The sequence below is a fragment of the Gobio gobio genome, assembly GCF_949357685.1.
Source record: "Gobio gobio genome assembly, chromosome: 10".
Classification (NCBI taxonomy): domain Eukaryota; kingdom Metazoa; phylum Chordata; class Actinopteri; order Cypriniformes; family Gobionidae; genus Gobio; species Gobio gobio.
In genome coordinates this window covers 34388000-34414360 of record NC_137116.1, presented here as the reverse complement: position 1 = coordinate 34414360, position 26361 = coordinate 34388000, and the positions used below count along the sequence as shown (strand labels likewise).

At 37.3% G+C, this 26361-nt stretch overlaps 2 protein-coding genes across 2 annotated transcripts in view; one reads left to right on the top strand and one right to left on the bottom strand.

Annotated features, from left to right (window-relative positions):
- Window positions 1-750: 750 nt before the first annotated feature.
- Window positions 751-10080, bottom strand: rimoc1 (rab7a interacting mon1-ccz1 complex subunit 1). The gene is made up of 6 exons (XM_079827033.1): window positions 9767-10080; window positions 6838-6947; window positions 4850-4996; window positions 4457-4588; window positions 4257-4371; window positions 751-1112 (listed from the first exon to the last, which is right to left on the bottom strand). Exons 1-6 carry the CDS (start codon window positions 9855-9857, stop codon window positions 877-879), a joined length of 831 nt encoding a protein of 276 aa, XP_079683159.1. The 5' UTR covers window positions 9858-10080; the 3' UTR covers window positions 751-876.
- A 716-nt stretch (window positions 10081-10796) lies between these two features.
- oxct1a (3-oxoacid CoA transferase 1a) overlaps window positions 10797-26361 on the top strand; it is a 58351-nt gene continuing 42786 nt past the window's right edge. Inside the window, exons 1-7 of the mRNA XM_079827967.1 lie at window positions 10797-11074; window positions 12295-12403; window positions 13084-13174; window positions 20127-20262; window positions 20431-20580; window positions 20731-20837; window positions 23640-23700. Of these exons, the coding sequence (XP_079684093.1) occupies window positions 10976-11074; window positions 12295-12403; window positions 13084-13174; window positions 20127-20262; window positions 20431-20580; window positions 20731-20837; window positions 23640-23700 (753 nt within the window). The 5' untranslated portion in view covers window positions 10797-10975. The remainder of the gene's footprint in view (window positions 11075-12294; window positions 12404-13083; window positions 13175-20126; window positions 20263-20430; window positions 20581-20730; window positions 20838-23639; window positions 23701-26361) is intronic.

The window sequence follows — 26361 nt, the reverse complement described above, 5'->3', positions numbered from 1 at the left end:
CTTGAAGAATGTTAGTTGTTACTATGTTAACATTACAAGAATAGCAATAAGGGTTATAAAATACATATGCAACTTGAGATTTGGCTGAAAACCTTTTGATAGTCACTGGGAAAAGGGAAAATGAAGGCAATCGGCAACCATTATCTATTAACACTCCAAATAACTTTTCTGGTGTAACAACATCCAGTGCATGTGAAACCAAAATATCACTCACACATTCACATTTCAACATTTCTTAACCCAAAATTTATTTCAATGAAGACATAAAAAAAAAAAAAAAAAAAGAACTTTTTAAAAAGAATAATGACCAAAAAGTTAAGCTTTTTAAAAGTATACTATCAAAATATCCAAATTCCCATCTCTGAACATTACATCTGGTCAACGAAAGCAATAAAGATGTAACTTTTAATAAGTGAGCAGAAGAGGTGTCATATACAAAGATGTTATTAAAAAGAAAAGGTCCATACTTAAAAATGGTCACGAATACTTAAATATGCAACATATATCTGCATTTCCCCCTCCTTTGTACCATTTCTTTTAACATATATAAATGACATATATAAATGTAATTAACTAAAAATAAATAAATAAAAATTAAAATAAATAAAAAGTTGTGTGATGTTTCTCAGCTGGAATAATCGTTTCCTTAAACAAATAGTTATTTGTTTATATTTTACATTAGAAGTATTATTCCACATTCTCAGCGAAAACACACATCCAGAAAGCAAATCTGGACCGGAAGATAAGTGCCTTTTTTGTTTTCAGTATTTTTCTCTTTTAATCTTTTTTGTTTGTGTTTACTTTTTTTTTCTTTTTTGCTAGCTTCAGAACAAATGACATTTTGTGAACCTCCTCTCCTAAAACTGCTCTCCAGGTTTACTGTAGAATACTAAGGATCTCCTTGGCATTCTCTGTGTTCCAGCCCTGACCCTGAAGTGGCCCCTCGCATGCCAGCACGTACTTATGGAGGATTTGTGTGCCAATATCTCGGAAATGAAGCCTGTCCTCTTTGCGCTCTGTGGTGTCCATGCTGCAGTCCTCATATTTCACTGCCCAGAAACACATCTCACCAATGTACATCATTGTAAGCAAGTGAGTATCAGAAAAGATACCTAATGGGGGGAAAGGGTAAAAAACTTAATTAGTCAAGAATATAAATACACACACACTTATAACAAGCATTTTATTTTGATTAGTAAAAAATTATATTCTCTACAAAATGACACTCTCATTAGATCTTGCCCATTAACTTCTGTGATTATGACTTCACAGAACTGTGTAGGAGTTCATTTTAGGGCTGTAATCTCCCAGTCGATTATTAGTCGATACATTCTGGCTCGACCGAAATTCTGATTGGTCGATTTTCTGCCGCGTTCATTTCATGAGAGTACAAATCCACTTTTGCGGCACAACTGAAGCATGGTGTTGTTGTGACGCTTCCCCTCATGTGTATGTTGATGGGCGTTCCTCAAGTTTACCACTTTGGCCGTGCGCAAGTCTCTCGCTGGTCCTTTGTTTTTCTTTCCCCGCTGGCTCAAACGCACGCCCATAGCGGTAAACTTGAGGAACGCCCATCAACATACACGAGGGGAAGCGCCACAACACTACGCTTCAGTCGTGCCGCAAAAGTGGATCTGTACTGTCAGTTTTGCCGTGTTCATTTCATCAGGTGGAAAGCACTAATTGCTAATGGGGGTGTTTTCAGAGCACCCGTTTCACAGGTAACAGTCGGTCTTCAGAACACCCCCTTGTTTTCACTTCTTTTGGATTAGCCCAACCCACTGGATAAGAGACAGATTGAAGTACCGGTAGGCTAGTTTGCTGTATATTATTTATTTAATTGTGAGAGCGTTTTTTCTGCTCTTGATCTGGCTTGTTTAATAAATATTCCTTTTTTATTAAAGTGGACGGGCCTTTTGTGTTTAAGAGTAAAAGCTTTAAGTTAATAGTCCATTCGTGTCTCAGCCGCGAAGCTGAGCTGAGCTCCTGTTCGAGCTGCACAGAGTGGCTAAAATTATAGTGTCTGTCAGTTATTATAATATGACAAAAACAAATGTCTAAATTATGTTGCATATTCCTCAAAAGTTCTTGTGATGATATCACTAGTTGACAACATAGTACTATATTTTCGGAAATCATAGGCTATGAAATTGCGCAGGTGCACGTGTTGCAACGCTATCAGAGCCGACAGACTCATATGCAGTGGCGCAAAAAGTGGGTATGCGCTATATGCGGCGCATAGGGGCGCAGCACCTTGGGGGCGCCAAAGCGATGGTATGATTTTTTTTTTCCTTTTTCTATATATAGCTGCTGTTGTGCGTTTCTAAATAATTTCTGTATTTCCTCAATATTATATAACATTTTAGAGGACTAACAGGCTAGAGTAGGCGCCCTCATAAGAGTCCATAATAGAATTTTGGATAATAATGGAATATCGCGAGTGGACGCGCCTGGCGCCGGTGGCAAGCCAAAGTGTTCACCCTTGGACGGGCGTCTGATTGCGCATTGACACATCAAAAGCGTGCGATTTGACAGCAAAACGCGTGTCCATGGCGCGTGATTTACCACAAAAACGTGCGTTCTGAAACGTGCATTTCCGATGCGTGTTTTTATATCAAAGCGCACGTCCTCGACGCGTGAATTGCTATTAGTTCCGTTGCGCGTTTTCCGTGACCCAGAGCGCACATTAAGAACGCACGCTTATATGGTAAATCACGCGTCGAGGACGCGCGCTATGAGTCGGACAAAACGCATGTTAATGTGTAGGCTAAACAGGTAAACCAAACAGGCAGTGCAAACTTGTGTTTGAAGTATCCAAACAGAGGAAAAGAACGTGCGCTTTCCTTGGTGTTCTCAAAATTGCATGCTTACTTTTTAGGGCACACCTCTTATAAAGTAAAGTTACATATTGCTGACCATCTTTTTAAGTAATTACACTATTTACCACGATACACTATGGCTGTTATAAGAATTAAATGAAATTAGTATCAACAAAATCCATCTTACCATTTATCAAAATCCACTTACACTGTAATTACAATTGCCTAAATAATGTAATGAGATTTTTAGATTTATGTTCTAAATATAATATTTTAATTATAGAAAAATGAAATTATTCCAGGCCTATGAAACTATAAACTGCCACTATAGTTGGCGGCGGGAGTGGATTCTAGAATCATTCAACTAATTAGTTCTAACCGACTGTTCGAAAACGGTGAATTATTCGAGAACGAAACCTATACTTTGTTGGAAAAATAGAGCAAAACTGTAAAAAGTGACAACTTGTTGTTTATTGAACTGTTGTATAAAATTAATATTGCATTTTGCAATCGTGCTGATATAGGCTACCCTGGAAAATAGCACTTTTGCTCGTATGATATTGCTTACCTCATAATCTCCTCTTTAATTACTTTCAAACTAATGTTTATTTTTATGTTTGTTATTAGCCTATTTTTAATGAAAATACAACAACAATAAAATATTACAGTGAAAAAAAAAAACCTTGCGTATTTTAAACGTTTGTTAAAAAACGAATAAGATGGATGACATAAAATAGCTATACCCGAATTGGGGGCGCCAAAATTGTTGCTGCACTGGGTAGTTTTGCCCCTGCTCATATGTCAGACTCATTTCAGTGCAAAATAATCAGGTCAAAAACGATTTAATATACTGCAAATAGCCTACTAGTTTTTTATGTTTATTTATAATTCATTTAGGCAGACAACAAGGCTACCAAGTACTACGCACAGTGCACAGCCAATTAATTTAACGTTTTTTTTCCCCCTAACGTCATTTTTAGTTGAAAATTTCAGGACTTCAGTCGACCAAGATTTTCTTTGGTTGATTACAGCCCTAGTTAATTTATTCATATATAGCAAATTACTTGGATACAAACCACTGCATTGTAAAACCCACTGAAATATTGCTTGCTATACATTAATACAAGCACTACGAGTAAAGTTTACCAGCTACACATCTCTCCGATGGAAAACCTCTTCGTAAATAAACAAATGTTTGAAGATACTGATAACACAGCTGTTGCACTATTTAGAGATGTTACAAATGCTTTGAAAATCCACCCCTGCAGAGACACAATGCTTGATGTGTCACGCACAGAGACACATTTTGAAGTCAGAGCACACACAATAACGGGCATGTCTGAAGTTTTCAGTTCCCAAATTCCAAACAAAACGCCACAGAAAACAATCAATCGACTTTCAGTTTTTAGAACAGAAAGTACATTTGCGAAGATGTACCTTCTGCCAGAAAATTGGCGGTTGCAGAGTCATGAAAAACCACACCATCGTTCAGCTTGACTGAGTTCCTCACTTGCAACATTCTCATAAGGTAACGCACACCTTCTTGAAGACACTGTGAAGACACGGAGCATTGCAACACTTACTCAATTCATGGCCACTAAAACTGGCACTGTGGAGTGAGAGGTTGGAGAAAGAACCTTAAGGAATGTGGCTTTGTTCTTCTTGATCCATTGCTTGCGCTGGTGTAGTGTGTGGCAGTACATATATAATAATGCCCCACGCCTCCAGTATAGGCACTCCAGCAGCTCCAGTCCAAGCACAGACTGCACCTGAGACCAATCAGAGCATCACACTACAGTTACTCACAGAAGAGTTTGCTCTTCTTCTTCAGTCCATGCCAATTAAGCTCTAAAAATAGAAGCCTGTGGGTGTTCAATTACGTATGCTGTGTGTGTGTTTAAAGTAAAGAATATTTATTCTGAACGCCCACTAGTAAATGCATAAAAATGTGCTTATTCAGAACATCATCAGCAAATAATAAAACCAATAGTCTCAATAAAAGATCTTTTACAGATAGAGAAATACAACACCTCTTGAGCTGGTACCAGTCGCCCTGCTAACACCTCTGGCTCTGTCAAGTCCTGTAGTAACTGCTGGATTTTGAAAGGAGAAGTGTCCTCGGGAAACTCCTGATCTACAAGCTTGTTTTCCTCATAGAATGTAATGTCCAAGACAACCTGCAGAAATGTGGGTAAAACAATGGGCCATGTGAGCCATTACATGTAAATTAGGGAATCTGCAGTGTTTTTAAAATGAAATGTGACTATTTAAAGACCTTAATTATGATGACATACACAAATTAAACTATTACTGTATGCCCATGCAGCTCAAATCTATTTTTTTTTTACTCAATTAAACAGCCTGGGGCGAACATTCACCAACAAAACATGGTACCTGCATATGTAAAATACTTAAGGTGCCGTTCACATAGAATGCGTTTTTCCATTCCACTGCACAACTTTTCCATAATTTTCTATGTAAACACACGCTACAGACGTGTTTGACCGTTGCGCTCACGTCTTGTGTCTTTTGCATCATCTCGTGCATGACATGGTTCTAAAAACGCTGTGCTCAAGTTAAAATAAGTTAAGAGACTGCATGCTTTTTCCCCATTCAACTGCCCACGTCTCATGTTTTCCAAAGCAAAAATGTGTTCTGTGTGAATCAGCCCTAAGACATGTTTTATTCAATATAAACTTATGCATCGAAGTTAGTTTATGCACTAATATATGATTACATATAAACTAAATGTTGATCAATATTGGATTTTTCTGATATAACAATGTTTTTATTTTATTTAAGAACAACTGAAGGACACAATACATGATACAAACAGGCAGTTCTGCAAATTGATCTGTATACATATGACACACCTATTGTACATGCACATAACATACATTACTGCACATAGATAGAGGTATACAAGACACATGAGAGAAACAAATCTACATGTAGATCTGTACATGATTAACAACTACACATGACTGTATCGTACATTATTTAGCACCTTAAGCACAAGTCACTGAACATCTATTTTACCCGTACATTTGATTGCACGTGGTGTTACATGTTAGACCAGATTCATTTGTCAATGAACTTTAGACCATATGTTTAAAGAAAGACAATAAACAATACAATCTCTATATTGAATGTTAAACTGTTCCTAGTTTTTCCTTCTTGTGACACCCTGAAATTAAATGCCAGATGCAGTTTATTGCATAACCAAAATACAAATATCCAGGGAAAAAATTATGCATAATGCAGGACTTTTTCATTATAAACAAGCCCAAAAACACTAGGACTTTTATTTTGAAATGTATATGCTTTACTTCTTCCAGCTGCTCATTTAAAAAGATGGAAAAATATGCACTCTTACAATAATATACAACATGTTTCAATATAAACACCATAACGTAAACACTGGCATAATTCAACAGTAATGCGTGATTACTTGGCATAAATGTGCGGCATTCAATGATTGTGAACTGCTTTGAAACCGTGAGCCTGTAGAATGTGCCATGTTTTGACATTTAATTCAATCAAAGCCTTTTGTGGTTCAATAATCACACTAGGTCATCAAAAATCCCCCTGAAATGTTATTTAAGAATTTTAAATCAAACTGATTTAAGGACCTGCAAAGACCCTGTCCAATTTGGGAAGAAAATGCTAACATTAGGGTTTAACTTAAAGTTTATCTATGAAATTGTTTTATTTAAAATAAACTGTTAAATATGCTAAAATAATAATCGACTACTTTGTTACACCGAAACCAAAAAATAGCTATTAATAATCATAGTGGTCAACAAGAACTGTGCATTTTTGATTGGGGCAGACTGACAATATACAAGTTACAGTTTAAATGTGCCATACAATATAGCAAAGACCAAATGAAATGATATTCAAATACAACTTAAAACAATATGTTCATGACTGCATTATTCCTAGATCCAACATGGTAATATATGATTAGGCTATGCTTGTGGAAATGCTACAGGGTGAGATGTGTGTTGTGAAGTACCTGTGTGTAATCCTGCAGCAGTTTAGGTAGGCTGCTGCTCTCTCCTCCATGTCTATAATATGTTTTCAACTTGTCTAGTATGGAAGATGCATTCTGTAAGTAGTCATCATCTAGGAAAAAAGAAAATATGTTATTAGTATATAATGTATAATAGAGGACATAAAACATCAGAGTTTACAGTTGGTGGTATAAGACAAACAGCTGAGGTTATTGTTCTAGCAAAGCTTTGATTCTAAATGACTGTGGAATCAGGCTTCAAAACACTGTCCCTAAAAAGAAAATATTATACTTATTTAGCCATTTTAATGAACATTAATCTGTAATAAATCAAATACCTGCAGAACAGCTTTGGTACAAAACAACAAATCGCAACATTTCATGTCACAATGAGAGAGGAAACTAGGACTCTGACTGAACTGAAGAGAGCTTGTTTTAAAACTCCTGGTTAAAGGAGGATTGTCATAATTTACTCAGTCTTGTGAGTTCCAAACCTGTACGAGTTTCTTTCCTCTGTTGAAAACTAAATATATTTTGAAAAATGTTGGTAAACAGACAGTTGACAATAGGAAGTCAATGGCTACATTCAACTGTCTGGTGGTATCATTTAAATTCATATCCAAGTGAAAAGGCTTCTTGAACCAAAAAATAAAGGGCGTTACTTGATTTTCTCCATCAGGAGTTTATTGAATGGCTCTGCTATTGCAGTGATCTCATGTGAGTGACAGGTTGTCCTGACCTCATGCTAGTAAACACATCATATATATGTGTGTGTGTGTGTGTGTGTGTGTGTGTGTGTGTGTGTGTGTGTGTGTGTGTGTTGTGCACGGATAAATAATTTATAATAAATAAATGATAAATAAAATCTAATACATCAAATTGATTCCATGGTGCCTTAAAAGACAAGAACGCATTAGTATGTGTGTAAACTACAGAGCTGCCAACTCTCACGCATTGGCCGTGAGACACACGCATTTGATTGGTTTCACACGCTCACACGCCACACCCCCGATTTCTCACGCTGAAGTGTCACCTGGTCGGTCAAATGCCTGAAAGATGAGTTTATCTATAGATCTACATGTTGAGCCGATCATGTTGATCGATTAGTTATGCTTTCGGTGAGGGCGTTCAAGATTCATGTGCAAAAAAATACGGTGTTGCGCGACCTAAAACTACATACTGTTTTGGGTTCTGACGAGAACGAGCCTGTAATGAGCGAAGTGGAGTGGAGTGAGGCTCAGAGGTGCGTTTCCCGAAAGTGTCGTTCGCTATATGGTCACAAGTTCCGTCATTATAAGCATAGTTAAACGAGTCGTTTTTCCCGAACCCATAGTTCCAACGAACGTTCGCAAACAGCATCGCAAGTTGATTTGCATACATTTTGTTCTTGCACTGATGTTAAATTTGTAGCCATTTTGCACTTTAACAGCCAGTTTGAGATAGGCTATATTTGAGTGTGTAATGATTCTGACAGTTTTTTTCCATTGAAATGTCTGGGGAAAAGTGTCCCAATAACCCTGAATTCACCCTATACTCTTTGAAATCATAATTACATTGCATTATGAAGCTTGAAACCCCAAATAGTATAACATTCTTCATTAACACTTATTCAGTTATTTGTAACAATCTCATTGTAAAAAAAAAAGAAAAAGAAAAAAGTGGTTTCAATAGCCAGCTACTTTTTGATAGTAACTTGTAGTGTAGCTACTTTTTCAAAAGGGTATAACTTGAATGTAACTTAACTACTTAAAGTAGTTTTTACTACAATGTTTTTTTAGATCAGCCGCAGCAAAAAATAACCACACAACAGACAGAAGAGCAACAGACAGGACTGACAGTTTTTTCCTTTTTCTTCCCTGTAAATGTATACTGTAGGTTGATGTATAATCAATTTGCTCTATTAGACAAAACCATTCCTCTATAGTGCTTTAAAATTGTGTGTGTGTGTGTCTATAGGATATACTGTATACAAAGCGTCATAAAGATGCATTTTGTCTTAATAGACAGAATTAATTTTCAACCTTATCAAAGGCAAAAAAGACATAAAAAAAACAAAAAAACAATACTACTCAAATGCTAATGCAGAGAGAGTGTTTTCTGTGATGTGTGTGTGTATATAGCTATTATATATATATATATATATATATATATATATATATATATATATATATATATATATATATATATATAATGATTATTATTTATTTAATTTTTTGTTGTTGTAATTTTTGCTTTGTACGCGGCAAAATTTTGGTTGGCCCCACCAAATCTCACTCTAAGTTTTTTTGAAAAGTTGGCAGCTCTGAAACTACGTATGACTGACAGGATCTAAAACGCCAAGGTGCCTTTACAGGAATAGTGCAACAATCTGCAACATTTCAGATTTTCAGACTATAAATATGACTATTGCGTGACTATTTTTATATTAACATGACCTTTTGTCTGGCTGAAGTAGGCGAAGTACTGCTAAAAAGAGATTGATAGTCCGTTAAATTCCTATTGCAACACCTCTACTATCACATTACAAAGTAACTATAGCTACGTATAAAATGTGTAATATAATTTATGCATTGTGTTCTGAAACACTGCACGGCCACATGCGAATTCACTTCATGCAAACTGCACCTAACTAGCTAGTCAAACATATGAAAAAACACAGCACACAACAAACGTGGTTTGCCTTTTAAAGTCGTGCACGGTTTAGCATTACTACTACGATGTTCTTGTAAACTAGTAGGTCAAACATTTCCCGTATAAACAGCGTAATAGAAGGGCAGGGAAATATTTGTTGTGGTTCGCAGGAATGCTAATGCAGAGCGGCTAAGCTAACTAGCTAACGATGACAACACCGGGCTGATTCGGCCAATTAACCTCACTTTATGTAATAACGAGCGTCTGATTTTACGCAATTGACGCCACGATTCCCGGTTACCTGGTTTCTCGGTCCGAAGGGTGGCACACTTGTTATCTAACTCAAAAATCCTCCTCTCCAGCTCGACGCTTCGTCTGTAGTCGTCGGCCATGACTGCAAACGACAGTCACGTGACGAGCGCGCGATTGCTCACGTGCGGAGGATTACTGGGATGTTTTCTTCTTTCGTTTCATTCATAAATGGCACCCTTGGCACTTGCATCCGAACAGAAGCTTACTTTGTCCACCCTTACCCAAATGACCCACAATACTCGGTGTTTAATAACAGTGAATTGAAATCAATGTTGGCAGTAGTGATGATGGGAGGTCCGACTCATTTCTGCGAGTCGGTTCTTTCGAACAGTTCGTTTCAAAGAACCAGTTCAAAGAAAGATTCAAACATTATTTTAGGTTATGACTTAATTATGCACCACGTTGTTTCAATGATGACGTGCATTCTTGTGCTTATTCTAAGATTCTATTCTATTTATTTTAATTTCACGGTTACATTTTATGTTATTTACTTTTATCATTTTATTTATGTAGGCTGGCTGTGTATTTTGTATTATTTTATTTATTTTTATTCAATTTTTTTTGTAAGTCTTCTTTTGCCTTGGTTTTTGTTTTTGTTGATATTTTCTTTTTTCTCTCTATTGTTGATTGTGATTCTGTTATTTTGGAACTATATCTGTTTGAATAAAAAATATTCCTTGAAATAAAAGCATGAGTATGTTATAAACATTTAGAACATAAACAAACTTTTAATTTACATTAACAATACTACAGTTCATTTATTTTTATTTGTTTTGCTCTGTGTCGTATGTGTTTTTCCAAAAGTTGCAGCCTATGTGTAACATTTATGCTGTATGGCTAATAAAGCAAATACTTTTTGTTCTGTTTAATGACTCGTTTTATTTGGATCATTGAAAGTCGGACATGTACTAAAAACAATTCTCGGTGATTAAAAAATGCGTTGTTGAATCTGGAACCACTCCAAAAGATTCAGTCTGAATCGTAAATGAATCATCCAGACACTTTAACAAAAAAGATCCGACTCAGTTGAATGAATCGGAAATCGCTAGATGGTAGTGAGAGAGTTAAATGCAAATAAGCAAATCGAGCCCCCGACACTCCTTCGCTTACCTCACCCCCTCCTTTCTGAGATCAGCGAGGGCATACTGTCTGTCACCATCATTCACCATACACAAAATTAGGCCTGTATTTTTCAGACATGGCGACTATTAAAGCGTTATCTCGAGCGGAGAATGTGATCATCAGGAACGTGACAGCGACGATCAAGACGAACCTCTTGCGATTCTCCGTTGGCAAGGTCAGTGTTTATAAGCAAAAGACGGTGCATCCGAAATTTTGCATGATGTTGAACGTGTCGGTGCTTCTATTTTTTGTCGGTTTTGAACCCCACATCCTATTGCAGGGCGAAGATAGACGTTCATAGCTAGTATAAGGAAGCTATACATGAATGAGGTGTTTGCATGTGTTTAAATGATGCTTTGCAAAACTTAAATATTTTTGAAGTCAAAATCATTTAATATACCTATAAGACTTTTAAAAGTAGTAATCTGGTGCTGCATTGCGTTTTTAATTCAGCAAGCCATAAAATATATAACCAGCATACACATGATCTTGAGTCACAACCAATCATTCCTGTTTCTTTTTATATTTTTGTTTTATTGTTGGACTGAAAACACAAGGTCATTAAGCAATTCTGTCTTGAGGCATACTCTACCACGTATTTTTTATCAATGAAAAACTTTTTTTAATTTTTTTTATTTGGACAACTACCTTGACAACACAACTGACACTATTCATTGGTTAACACAGTAACCCAACTCTACTCACATTCACACCTCCCTTTTTGTCCTACCAACCATTTGGCTCATTATATCACGTAACATATGAACTAGATCGCTATTATAACTAGTTCTCAGAACAATGATAGGAATTCTCCAGGCACTGGCTACTAAGATAGCCTTGGTTTTAAAGTCATTTATTTATGACAGTCTCATGCTAGTGTCATGTGCCTTTGAGGTTCACGGAGTTGTTCTGTTTACAGACAGTAACAGAGTAGAAACCACTGTTTTAAGGAATAACACAGGGAATGGTCATACTGGTTTTACCTACAAATCTGTATTTATCGATTGTTGTTTAGTAATACTGGTCAAGTGTATTATTTATTGAGACAGAGTGATAAGTGGTCGGCTGTTTCCTCTCCTCGTCCTTTGGAGCATTTGTGAGGTCAAACGCACTGTTGTATAAACAAATAAAGGTAGAAATGAAATAGATTGCTTGGCTGGACTCCCAGGGTTTATTTATCACGTGAATGTCAGCATGGGAAATTCTAACTGCTGTAGTTGACAGTGGAAACACTCTTATTTGACATTTATCTTAATTCACTTTTCTATCCATTGTAAATGGTTAACATGAAGTGTGGAATTCTGTTTCATTCATGCTATAAAGTGCTTCCTGGAGTGTTTGTTTCTGTATGTCCAGCCCGTTTCATTCATTCTACTCAATGTTTGTGGTTGGCAGACGTGCGGCTGTTACTTTTCCACTTCAAGTCAACGGTCTGGACGATTTTATTCTGACCCCCTAGACGCCATCAAAGATATTCCTAATGGAGCAACTATTCTTGTGGGAGGTAACGTAAGGGTTATGATTTATCATAAACTCACCCTTAATCAGTAACTGTGTGCTTAGTCATTACTAAGAAGTTTAAAAGAAGTGTCTTATGCTCACCAGGGCTGTATTTATTTGATCAAAAATACAGTAAAAACTGTCATATTTTGAAAATATTATTACTATTCAAAAGAACAGTTTTCTATGTTAATATATTTTAAAATGGAATTTATTTCTGGGATGGCAAAGTTGAATCTTCAGCATCATTACTCCAGTCTTCAGTCCCATTATCCATCAGAAACCACTCTAACTTGCTGATTTTGTGCTCAAGAAACAGTTCTTATTGTTGTCAATGTTAAAACAGTTATGCTGCTTAATATTTTTTAAGCATTAGACTCTTTGATGAAAAGAGAGTTCAAAAGAAAAACTTTTATTTGAAATGTAAATCTTTTGTAACATAAACGTATTTACTTTCACTTTTGATCAATTTAATGTATCCTTGCTGAATAAAAGCTTTAATTTCCTTACTTCAAAAATGTACTGACCCCCAAACCTTTGAATATTACTTTTAATACGATTTTTAATTACTAATTATCCTTTAGTCTGTATAACATTTATTGGCATCTCCCTGATAAATGGCTGAGGAGGTCATGCCAGCAAGTATTTTCTTTATTCTTTACTATCCTTTTCACTCATTCACAGGTTTTGGCCTATGTGGTATTCCAGAGAACCTGATAAACAGTTTGTTGAAGACAGGAGTGAAGAGCCTGACTGCAGTCAGCAATAATGCAGGGTAAGTCTTTGTAGAAGTTAACAACAGCTTAAACCCAGCGACTAGATTGAACTCGACCATCTTGATTATTGTACCCCACCAATAGGCCTAACATTGAACTTCTGTACTTCCTGACAAGTGCAAACAACAGAAACAGTGTATATTAAAGTATTAAAACCAAGAAATGTCAAGAACAAACAGTAAAAGATTAATGTCAAGTCAAGTCAGCTTTATTTATATAGCGCTTTTTACAAAGCAGATTGTTTCAAAGCAGCTTCAGAGTGTTAAATAGGAAAATAATGCAACAGAATATGATTCGGCTGTACAGCCGCTCTGAAGAAAACGGTGATGTCATCTAGCTCATTTCAATTATGTGGGCAGATCAGTAATTTAGTTGATATAGTTAATTTAGTTTTGTAATTACATTTATTTGGATATTTAGTTGAAAGTTTAGTGTCCCCAACTGAGCAAGCCAAGCCAAAGGCGACAGTGGCAAGGAACCAAAACTCCATCAGGTGGCATAATGGTGAAAAATGAACTTTGGGAGAAACCAGGCTCAGTCGGGGTGCCAGTTCTCCTCTGGCCAATTAACAAACAGTGTATGATTATTATTCTGGCAACCTTACAGGGCAGAAGTCATATTAGATCGGAATTTTCGAAAGATTGGAGGCATCACGCCGGAGATGGGTTTATTGAGGATGACGTGTCGATTAAACAATTATTAAAATAGGAATATTCAAAGGATCGGAGTCATCACGCCGGAGACAGGTTTATTTGGGATGACATTTCGATTAAAGGTGCACTATGTAAATTTTTTTCAGTAAAATATCCAGAAACCACTAGGCCAGTGTTATATATTTTGTTCAGTTGAGTACTTACAATATCCCAAATGTTTCCAGCTATTTGTAAATCCTGAGAAAATTGCTATTTTAACCAAGGAACCGGGACGTGTGAGGGAGTCGCCTGTCAATTGCGTCATATCTGCGTTCCCCTTGGTTTCCGGTTTTATTCAGCAAAAATGCTTTACTCTCACTGCAGTGTGAACAAGTGTCATAGCTGCTGCCGAGCGAACGCACATAGTAATGTCATAACATAATTTTCAACACACTCAGATGTATCTAATATGATAAACAGAGCTGCATAACCTCATACTCATGACCGGAAAAGCGGAAATGGCGCCGGCGACTGTGGCATACTAAACATCCTGCCGGCGACTATGCCATAATAAAGGTCCCGCTGTTCGCAAGGCTTGTGTCGTGCTCTTCTTATTAACCATCGCTCCTGCTTCTTCTTCATACTACAGTAACGTTAATAATCACATCCATGAACATGATTTCTGCCCGAGTCCTATCCCGATTCTTTTCCACCGGCTGTGAGGTGAAGACCACTTGTCCCAAGAGTCTGCGCTCAAACTTGGCGTCATCAAACTACGCCTTTGTTTTGAATAGGCGACCTCTAGTGGATGGAAAATTTACATAGTGTAGCTTTAAACAATTATTAAATAGGAATATTCGAAAGATCAGAGTCATCACGCCAGAGACGGGTTTATTGTGGATGCCGTGTCGGTGAGGCAATTTCAGGGGGGAGTCTAATTGACACGGTCTCTGCGTTGGTCATGTCTGGGCGCAGGTCCACCATCTGATCTGGATACGGCCCGGATCCGGCTGACTGCAGTAAAACTCGGGATAAACAGATTGAATAACATCAGCGTAGATGCCATTCTTTTTATGATGTAACGAGTACATCAGGTGTTATGGGAAGTGTTCCCGGTTCCGGCTGACCTAGTTAATGCAGCCTAACAATCATTTAATTGATTTGAATAATATAAATTAAAAATGTTTTATGTGTATGCCATAGTAAAGAGATGTTTCAATGTGACACATAGCTCATGATTGTGTTAAAGTCTGAGCATAATCAGAAAGGATATTTCTGTGACTTAAGATTTAAAATTCATTTGGAAAAATTTGAGAGAGAGCACAATAACAAAAACAATTGTAGTCTCTCTAGAGATGAACATGGTCTGAGGTCACTGAGGATAACTCCATAACATCAATTGTCCTCTAGATGTCACTACAAGAATTTGTCACTTAAACGACAATGAGAATGTGTGTGTAATTTACCACAAATAGAAAGATATTACCAAAATGACCAAGTTTAATCTGCAAGTTGGTCCAGACCTACTAGTAAATACATAACACAGTGTGCACAGGGAGATCAATGATAAAGATTCCTTCTTAGAAAGAGTAAATGTTTTCTAAATGTCTATTTACTGTCTTATTGGACATTGACGTTTGGTTTATTGCTGCTAATGTTGCAGCTGCTCTCAACATGTGACATGACGCTGATCTATGTATAGGCCTTTCTATGCTGGCTCTGTCCCAGGTTGGTTCTCTTTGACTGTATCATTGCGTAATTGCTGAAAGTGGGCCTATTTTGTTATTTTGAGTTTTTTGTATTTCCATCGTGACCAGTGTGGGTTTCTGCTGAAGATGGTTGAAGAAAGCGATAAAGTCGATTCTAATCGTTCTAGTTAGGCTTAAATAGGATACTGTGTATGTTTAATATGCCAACAAAAGAAATTTGTTTTTTTACACCATTTATTTTAGTTTGCCTTCCCTTCAGAGGAAGTTTTGACCTGTTTTAGATAGAAAATTCCCTACCGATTCCCTTGAAGTTTGTTTCCCTTCCATCTGACTGTTTGAAGCCTGCTGTTCTTGAATGCATTGTTTGTTGTAACTTGTTCTGTGAGTTCTGAATCTTTGTGGTAAAAATGATTCGGTCTACCACAGAGAGACTGAACTCAGTGAGACTGTAATGTGAAACCAGCGTCACAGCAATGTTTGGCATTAGCATGCGTTGCTCACACAGGAGGGTCTAAGTATGCGTACGCACACATTTGTGCGTGAAATTTGTATAGCAAGTGATGATTCACCAAAAACTTTTGTACTTAAATGTATATTATTATATTATATTATATTAATACAATTTAATTTACAATTTAAATACATTTCATCATACATTGATCATCAGGCATAACATTATGACATTGTGTTGGTCCCCCTTTTGCTGCCAAAACAGCCCTGACCCGTTGAGGCATGGACTCCACTAGACCCCTAAAGGTGTGCTGTGGTATCTGGCACCAAGATGTTAGCAGCAGATCCTTTAAGTCCTGTAAGTTGCGAGGTGGGGCCTCCATGGATTGGACTTGTTTGTTCAGCACATCCCACGATTGGATCGAGATCTGGGGAATTTGGAGGCCAAGTAAACACCTCAAACTCGTTGTTGTGCTCCTCAAACCATTTATTGCTCTGTGGCAGGGCACATTATCCTGCTGAAAGAGGCCACATCCACCAAGGAATACCATTTCCATGAAAGGGTGTAAGGTCTGCAACAATGCTTGTGTAGGTGGTACATGTCAAAGTAACATCCACATGGACGGTTGAACCCAAGGTTTCCCAGTAGAACATCGGCCAAAGCATCACACTGCCTCCGCCAACTTGCCTTCTTCCCATAGTGCATTCTGGTGCCATGTGTTCCCCAGGTAAGCGACGCACACGCACCCGGCCATCCACGTGATGTAAAAGAAAATGTGATTCATCAAACCAGACCACCTTCTTCCATTGCTCCGCGGTCCAGTTCTGATGCTCACATGCCCACTGTTGGTGCTTTCGGCGGTGGACAGGGGTCAGCATGGGCACCCTGACTGTTCTGCGGCTATGTAGCCACGTACGCAAAAAACTGTGATGCACTGTGTATTCTGACACCTTTCTATCAGAACCAGCATTAACTTCTTGAGCAATTTGAACTACAGTAGCTCGTCTGTTTGATTGGACCACACGGGCCAGCCTTGGCTCCCCACGTGCATCAATGAGCCTTGGCCGCCCCTGACTCTGTTGTCGGTTCACCACTGTTCCTTCCTTGGACCACTTTTGATAGATACTGACCACTACAGACCAGGAAGGGCGGCAGTTTTGGAAATGCTCTGACCCAGTCAATGGGCGGGAGTGCATTTGCTATTTAAACAACATGATGCTGGATGTGAAAATGATAGCTGCGTCGACTGAAACTAAAAAAAAAAACACTTGCGTCGCCTGGCGTTGCATTGCGCCTGGTGTATGATATGGCCCTCTGTCTGAAATCACATGCTCTCTGATGTCTTTTGAATAAGTAATTATTACTTTACGACTGTTAAAAATGTATATTCTATAGTATGAATGTTTATAGTAGGAATATAATCCGGACACACTACATTCATCATGCTGTCATGGTCACAGGTAGTTCTGTCACTTCACGGCCATTCACAAATCCTCTCCTGTGGCCTCATGGGATAGTAAAGTGTCCAAAGAATGCGCACTTTCCGAATCTCGTCAGAAGTACTAGGTAATTTGGGTACTTTCTGCCAACTGTTTTATGAATGCTGTGAATTCAGACATACTACTAATTGTTCTTTGCCTGTTATTAGAGAAGTATGCTTATTTGTATGCAGCCTGTTAATCGTTCATTTAAACATTTTTCTCAAATAAATTAATTTAAGAACAAAACTGCTGTATGTTGCTCAGAAATACAACAGTTTATTTTGCTTCGATTTGATTCAAACTTTTTCATTGGCAGAGCAAAAATAGACCAAGTAACTGGCAACATTGTCTAAAATGTGACTCACTATTAACTTCAAATATCGTATCAGATTCAAGGCACTGGTGCTCGCCTTCAAAGCAACCACTGGCTCTGCACCAATATACCTAAACTCGCTTGTTCAGACTTACACACCCTCCAGGAACTTATGTTCTGCCAGTGAACGACGCCTTGTGGTGCCATACCAGAGAGGCATGAAATCGCTCTCACGGACCTTTTCTTGGACCGCCCCCACTTGGTGGAATGACCTGCCTATCTCAATTTGTGCGGCCGAGTCTGTAGCCATTTTCAATGGACATCTAAAGACACATCTCTTCCAGCAGCACCTGACCAATCAAGAATAGCACTTATCATTCTATTCATTTTCTGTCTGATGTATTTATAAAAAAAATATATATATATATATTCTGTCCTGTGTGTTCTGTGCTAGATTAACTGAGACTTGTTACAGCACTTGCCAACTGTTGCCCTTGACTGTTCTAGTTGCTTCTATTGCTCTCATTTGTAAGTCGCTTTGGATAAAAGCGTCTGCTAAATGACTAAATGTAATGTAAATGTAAACTTGTGTTGAGTAATACCGCTTATGTTATTGTGCTATTTATGAAATTCTGGGATCAGTTTGTTTTACCTCAGTAAATTCTAAGCACATGTGGCCTAGATAACTTCTTTTATCCTCTATTTTAAAGCTGGTCTCTAAGCACTTAAAAAAAGCCTTTGTCATTTATCTGGCAGGAGAAAAAGTGGAAAAGACACATTAGAAGAGAGTTAATGAGAACATGGCATGACACAGTATGCGTCTAATTGCAACCTTTCTCGGTCCAGTGAATCATGAGTCGTGACGTGAAGAGTCTGTGCTCCCTGTTGATCGAATGAACCTAGAAAATATACACAAGCTTATAAAATATTTCACTCTCATGTTTCACCAGAACGTCTTTGGTTTTAACAGTGTAAAAAATGTCCAGATCTGCACTACTGCACCAACTGCCTTTAAAAATGGGATAGCTTGCCAACATTTTCATACCTCGTGTGTGTTTCAAGTCTTAATAAGTCATGCCATTTGTTAATGAATGACAAAATCAGTTTTGAGTCACTGCTTCTGTAACTGTGCCAAGCCACCACACACACCGTATTGAGGGGTCTGAGAGAGAGCTTTAAAACATTTCATAAGTTTCTTATGGCCTTTGTCTCTGTATTCTTGCGTGTTCTGAATTTTAATAACCTGTTTGCTACAGAATGCTCATTGGACACTGGATTTAGACCAATTTAGGGAATAAGTGCTACTTTTCCAACAATAGTTCAACCTAAATTGGACATTGGCTTTCTGGAAATGTATATTTGTTTGTTTGCAGTTAGGCAGTATCTGAGGGTGGTTAACAATCAAGATTTGCAATGGAAAGTTTGTAGATTAAAACCAACTGCTGTTCAAAAGATTGGTGTCCGTTGAAAGGTTCAAGTTGAAATGAAAGGATGCATTAAATTGTTCAGTAAAAGTGACAGTAAAGATAGTTTATAATAAATAAATGGTTTTTTATAACTTTCTAATTATCAAAGGATCCTGAAAAAATGCTTTACAGTATCCACAAAAATATTAAGCAGCACAACTGTATTCACATTAATAATAATGGGGAATGTTTCTTGAACACCAAATTAGCATTATTAGCATATTATATTGATTTCTGGATCATGCGACACTGAAGACTTCAGCCTTGCCATCACCGGAATAAACTGCATTTTAAAGTATAATGGAAAAGAAAAAAGGTTATTTTAAATTGTAATACTATTTCAAAATATGACTTTTTACTGTATTTTTAACAAAATAAATGCAGCCTTGGCGAACATAAGAGGCTTCTTTCAAAAACATAAAAAAAAAAATCTTACAGACCCCAAACTTTTGAACTGTGCAGGACCCTAGGAATACAATTTGAAATCTAGCATCTTTTTTCATGGGCAGTCTGTTTCCCAGCCAGGTTATATTGAGCCAATCTCCTTGAGCTGTAAATGCCATATGATCTGTAGGACAATGACATGTGATGTTTCCGATGTCACCATTACACACACGGTCTCATCTCTAGTGACTGTCCTGATCTGTGACGTCAATGGTAGCAACTAGGGAAAAGTATGTTTCACTATTTATTTGACATGGATAACTTTGAATGGTTGTCAATGGAGAATGATAATTTTTTACAGTCATGTTCGGTAGTTATGACATCTACAAAAAGGTGTTTTTGAATAAAGTGATAATAAAAGAAAGCAGTTGTGTACACACAGAATTTTTATAAAATATATCACAGAAAGACATTTATTTAGCTATAGTTTTGGATTTTCTGTATGTTTTTAACAGAGTGGATGACTTTGGTCTGGGCCTGCTCCTTCGGACCAAACAGATCAAGCGAATGATCTCTTCATATGTGGGGGAGAATGTGGAGTTTGAGCGGCAGTATCTCAGTGGCGAGCTGGAGGTGGAGTTGACCCCACAGGTGAGACCATTCTTTACCCGGACCTTCAGAATAAACACTTTACCTTTGTTCTCAATGGCAAGTTTATTGCCCAGTATATGTATGCTAAAGATTTTATAGTACCATTCTTCCAAAACAAATCAAATCAGGGGGGTTTTGTTTACCCGCATTGTGCTCCGTTGACGGCAGGGCACGCTAGCGGAGAGGATCAGGGCCGGTGGCGCAGGTGTGCCTGCCTTCTTCACTGCCACAGGCTATGGCACACTCATCCAAGAGGGAGGCTCTCCTATCAAATACAACAAGGACGGCACCATTGCCATCGCCAGTGAACCCAGAGAGGTCAGTTGTCGCTCATCTTCCAGTTTTTCCAGTGATGCAATCATACAGCTCATGTCTCTGCAGATGAGGTTTGATTGCTATTAATATCTGAAGTGTGATCAGTAAAAATAGATATCGGATCTATTATGTTCTGTCGCTGTCATGTTTCAGGTGCGTGAATTTAATGGCCGGCACTTCATCATGGAAAAAGCCATCACGGGTGACTTTGCACTGGTCAAAGCCTGGAAAGCAGACAAAGCTGGAAATGTCATCTTCAGGTACAAATGTTTTCTCTTCTCCTAGACAGATTAGAAGCTGTTTTCCTTAACCCAACAGTATCACATGTTCACTGGTGTGGTTGGTGTTTTGCCCAAACCTGAAAATAGCTCCTTTCTCTCACCTTACTGTTTCCATTTAGCACATACCCACACTGAAGGCAAGGCCGCATGAGACACTTTTTTGAAAAGAAGACATAAACAGTACCTTATTTTAGATAAAATTCTAAACACAGTAGACAAGGCAAACTATTAAAATGGCTGCAATTTCAAACCCAGTCATTTCCAATCATTATACAACCCACAGAGAATACAATACTTAAAGGGATAGTTCACCCCAAAATTTAAATTATCTCATAATTTACTCACCCTCAAGCCATCCTAGGTGTATGTGACATTCTTCTTTCAGATGAATACAATCGGAGTTATATAAAAAAAAAATGTCCTGGCTAATCCAAGCATTATACTGGCAGCCCAAAATTTGAAGCTCAAAAAAGTGCATCCATCCATTTATAAAAGTAATCCATATGGCTCCAGGAAGTTAATAAAGGCCCATCGATTCACTTCAGAAGATCTTTATTAATCCTGCGGAGCTGTATGGATTACTTTTATAATAGATGGATGCACTTTTTTAGGCTTCAAATTTTGGGCTCCCATTCACTGCCATTATAAAACATGGATTAGCCAGGACATTTTTTAATATAACTCCGATTGCATTCGTCTGAAAGAAGAATGTCATATACACCTAGGATGGCTGAGGGTGAGTAAATCAAAGGGTAATTTTCATTTTTTGGGTGAACAATCTAGCCTGGATGCCAGCCGAATTTAGCCCCGCCCACAACATGTTTTGCTCGGGCAATTCGGTCTGGACTCGCTCCATAGAGGAGTAATTATGCCCGAACAGAAACTGTTCGGACCAATGAAATTGTCAGGGAGGGCTTTAGACGATGATTGACAGATGATCAACAGTACGTAATCATCCACGTCATCGAAGGCTCTTGGGTTGAATTTGCTCTTATCCTAAACTGGAGAACTTGTTCGTATATGCATTCACCTTCACTATTTCTCTCAGAAACGATGATCGTGTTGGTAAGTACTCTGCGTATCCTTAAATTATTTTATTACTGGCAAAGATCGTTTACACTCATCTTTTTCTTGTAACGTTACTTAATCCAGCGTGCGTGCAGACAGGGTTTCCAAGTGTTTTTGCAATGTCGCGCACAATTGCTACTCAAAACTATAGCCCAAAACAATAACTTTCCGGGGGGTTCTCTGGAAAAAAAATGGCGTTTGGTTGGCAAAATATGTTATTTTGGCAAGGTTGCCTGCTAAAATTCGCATTCCTGGGTTTATATAATCACATAATTGGGGTCGCTTCAACCCGCGGACATGGAGAAAAACACGGACTTGGTAACACAGTGCAGTTGAGTTCTGTTGACATTTGACAACTAACGTTACGCGTCGCTCCGTTGCTCTGATTGGTTGTGGGTCTATCCAATTGAGGTCTTTCCTGGCTCGGTTGAAACACGCCCCATAATCAAAGCTCAATGGAGCGGTACCAGACTCATATTCTGACTAGAATTGAGTATGGCCACGCCAGGCTATGAACAATCCCTTTAAAGAAGAAAAAAAAGAAAAGAAAATAGTACAATATCTTTTTTAATATTCTTTTTAAATGCACTACCGTTCAGAGATTTGGGGTCAGTAAGATTTAAAAATGTTTGTGAAAGAAGTGTCTTAAATATATTAAAATATATTTATTGTAGTATTATAAATATTATTACTAATAATATATTTACGAATAATATTTTTACTGTAATATCAGTATTATTACTATTTTAAATATCTCTTTTCTATTTTAATGTAATTTATTCTTAAATGTAATAATTTTCACCAGCCATTATGCCAGTCTTCAGTGTCACATGCTCCTTCAGACATAATTCTTATTATGCTTGATTTATATGATTTGATGCTCAAGAAACATTTCTTATTATTATCAATGTTCATTGTAATGCTTAATATTTTTGTGGAAATCGTCATGCCTTTTTTCATGATTCTTTGGTGAATAGAAATTAAAAAATAAAGGTATGTTGACATATAAAGGTTATTATAAATAATATTATAAAATAGCTGTGTGTGGTAAAAATTGTATTATGTTTGATTTGAGGAAATTATTATAGCTCATTTACATTTCCAGTATTACATAAATTAATATGTAGTATTTTGTTTTACCACAAGGGTGCACTGTTTCCTTTCGCAGAAAAATGTGCTGTTCTGCTTTGGTAAAACATTTTAGGAAGATGGCACCAATATGGATGATGACTTCAATAGTTGTTATGGTTACACTTTATTTCAATAGTCCACTTTAGACTTTCCATTAACTATAATTAACTTTGCAACCACATGTCAACTAACTCTCATTAAAGTATTAGTAGACTTTAGGGTTAGTAGAATTAGTTGACATGTACTTGCAAAGTTACCTATAGTCAGTAGAATGTCTGTTGGGGACCATCAATATAAAAAGTTAGCAGATATTAAGCAGACAGTCTTTAATGACTGGTAGTTGACATGTAGTTATGAAGTTACTTAGTTTATTGTTAGTAGAATGTTTAAAATGGACTGTCAAAATAAAGTGTTACCATTGACAATTGTTCAATGGCTTATTTCACCATATTTAATCATTAGTGCCTCTTAAATAGAGGAAATAACATGCCACCCTTTCATACATAACATTCCACCTCAGCTCTACATGTTTGATGTTGGTTTTACAGATATTTTTGCTGAGCATGTACTTTTTTTTATCAGGAAAACAGCACGAAACTTCAACCAGCCCATGTGCAAGGCAGCCAAGATCACAATCGTGGAGGTAGGTGACTATCACATGACTTCTGCCCACGTGCGTCTGTCAGATCCTGATTGGATGCATTATTACGGGTTTAAAAGCTTTTGCATATATCATGTTATACGCACCTATAAATTAAATTCAACATACATCTCTCCTCCTGCATTTCATTTCATCATTGTTTTTCACATAAACAAAAATAAATTGTTGGTTTCATCTAGATCTTTGAAGTTTTTTCCCCCTATTCACTCCTTTTTCATTTCCTTTCTACCGAGAGCGCTTTTCAAACACTTGTCTGCATATCAAATATGCTTTTATCTAAGGCTTTGTTCAAAACACGCAGCTACGAACAAAAGACTTATCAAAAGGCATTTTCAGTCGCCATGAACGAACTCCATTAATTAATCTGGCCTCCCATCATCCACGTTCTTTCTCTTGCAGCCTTGGTTTGAAATGGTCTACAATGTGAACGAATAACTACTGAATTTAAACCCTTTGAGCAGATATTTCTGCGACTAGTCTTCACCTACTGTTTACCAATCGATCCATTACTAGTAGTATCATCAGGAAGGAAGACTTTTAGCTCACTCTGATTCTTTAATTGTCTTCCGCTACAATTGTGCCGGATGCTATCAGCGCATTAGAGCTTTTATTTGTCTGGTTTTCAATCTTTATTGTGGCTATACAGCAATATGAGCAGTTATTAGTGGCCAGTATCATCTTACAATACGGTTATTGCGGTCCCACTAAAGATAAGCTTATCAGTTCTCTGAACACACAGTAATGGTTAAAGGCCTTTTTCAGTGTTTGTGCATCTGCCGATGAAAGCCATCCTGCTAGGAGAATGAATCAGTTGGCTGAGTGCTGAGCAACAGTGTATCTTGCATTCTGCCTCTGTTTGACTGGTTAAGATGTTGTTCGTGGTGCCAACCCTTCAGCTTTTGCAGCAGGGGCTCAGAATAATGATTGACTCACTGCCATCCCTTTTGTCTGGGGATGAGACAAGAAAACAGTCATCTGGTTTACTACAGGTGTCGGGTCTGTCTAAAAGGTTTACTGGATATATTTATATGCTAGTCTATTTATATGCACTACTGTTCAAAAGTTTTAAAAAGAAAATAATATGCTTTTATTCAGCAAGGACACATTAAATTGATCCAAAGTGACAGTAAACACGTTTATAATGTTACAAAAGATTTTTATTTCAAATAAATGCTGTTATTTTGATCTTTCTACTCTCTCTTTCTATTCAACACAAAATCCTGGAGAAAGAAATATTAGGCAGCACAACTGTTTTCTGTTGTATTATTTTCTTTAATAGTACTGGTTTTACTGTATTTTTGATCAAACAAATACAGCACAAGAGACTTTCAAATCGATGAATAATCTTACTGACTCCAAATATTAGTTTTAGAATGGTTGTATTTCCTATTTCGGGATGAAACCTACTACTGGTATTTTGATACAGTAATCAGAACATATAGCAAACGGATGACATACATAATCATTTATCTGACTCAATTCATCACAAATCACAAAATCCATAAATTCCCACCAGAAGGGGGAAGAGGCATAGACTTGAACTCCAAATAATTCTTGAATTGTACTTCAGGATGCGCAGTCACATCTGTCGATTGCATTACTTTGCATTTTGCTTGCATCATAAGCTGCAAATTCAGATCAAACTATTATTTGTTAACACTAGGGCTGTCAATTTAACATGTTCACAATAATTGATAACACTTAATTTTAGAGTTTAATTATCACTATTAACTAATTGCTTAGCATGCATATTACTTGGATATTGTCTGTTTTTTAGTACGTATTAATGCCTTATTTTGCATGACCTTATTCTACATCTCTTAATCCTACCTAAACTTAAACAACACCCCTATTTTGATAGCTCCGCCCCACACATATGTAACCGGCCGAGCAACCTCGGCGTCCGATTGCAGGCCTTAGCACTCCTTGAGTTCTTTCCAGCGCTGGAGAGCTGATACTTCTTTCCTGATCGTAAGCCTTCTTTTGTTCCATAGACATTTTCCACATGTGTTTTTTATCTGCCATCTCTCTCTTTCTGTCGTCGCTCGGCTAATGTCCGTCCTGTGTCATGTATTTTGAATAATGACGTGCACTGAGCGCTCTCTTCTCCCCATCATTAGTAGACACGCCCCTTACTGCTGATTTGCTACAAGTTTGTTTTGGTCCATGGCCTGAGACCATTTTTTAAGCATTTTTGAAATAACACCAATTACCCCACCTTTAATAAGGAGTTTGAGGCAAAAGGCATAGTTAATAGTGAGAATTGGACCCTAATCTAAAGTGTGACCCAATAATTATTGAAACAACAGTTATAATATATTATAATCCTGTTATGATTGTAATATATTTTCATTGTATATATTAACAATAACAGTATTACTAATACTAATATGCAATTTGAATATTCTTTAATATTAATAAAATACAGTTGGATCAAGCTGCTATTACAGTAAGCTTTTATGGAGTCCGATTGATGGAATTGTCACAACTGACGGTGTAGTTCACAGAATGATGACAACGAAGATCAAAGATTAACTTGTTCAATGAACACGAAGAGAATACATAGATGACGGCATATAGCAACATAACATAAACTACTCGCATGTGAGATGGGCTGAATCCGAAATCACCCCCTATTCCCTC

Bases quoted from the DNA above. Each gene is read 5' to 3' on its own strand.
- rimoc1 (XM_079827033.1), bottom strand. From the start codon at position 9,857: ATGGCCGACGACTACAGACGAAGCGTCGAGCTGGAGAGGAGGATTTTT. The intron at 4,372-4,456 runs GTTCTTTCTCCA...GTGTCTTCACAG, and splicing joins ACAAAGCCACATTCCTTAAG to TGTCTTCAAGAAGGTGTGCG. The intron at 1,113-4,256 runs GTACATCTTCGC...TCCCCCCATTAG, and splicing joins CGCCAATTTTCTGGCAGAAG to GTATCTTTTCTGATACTCAC.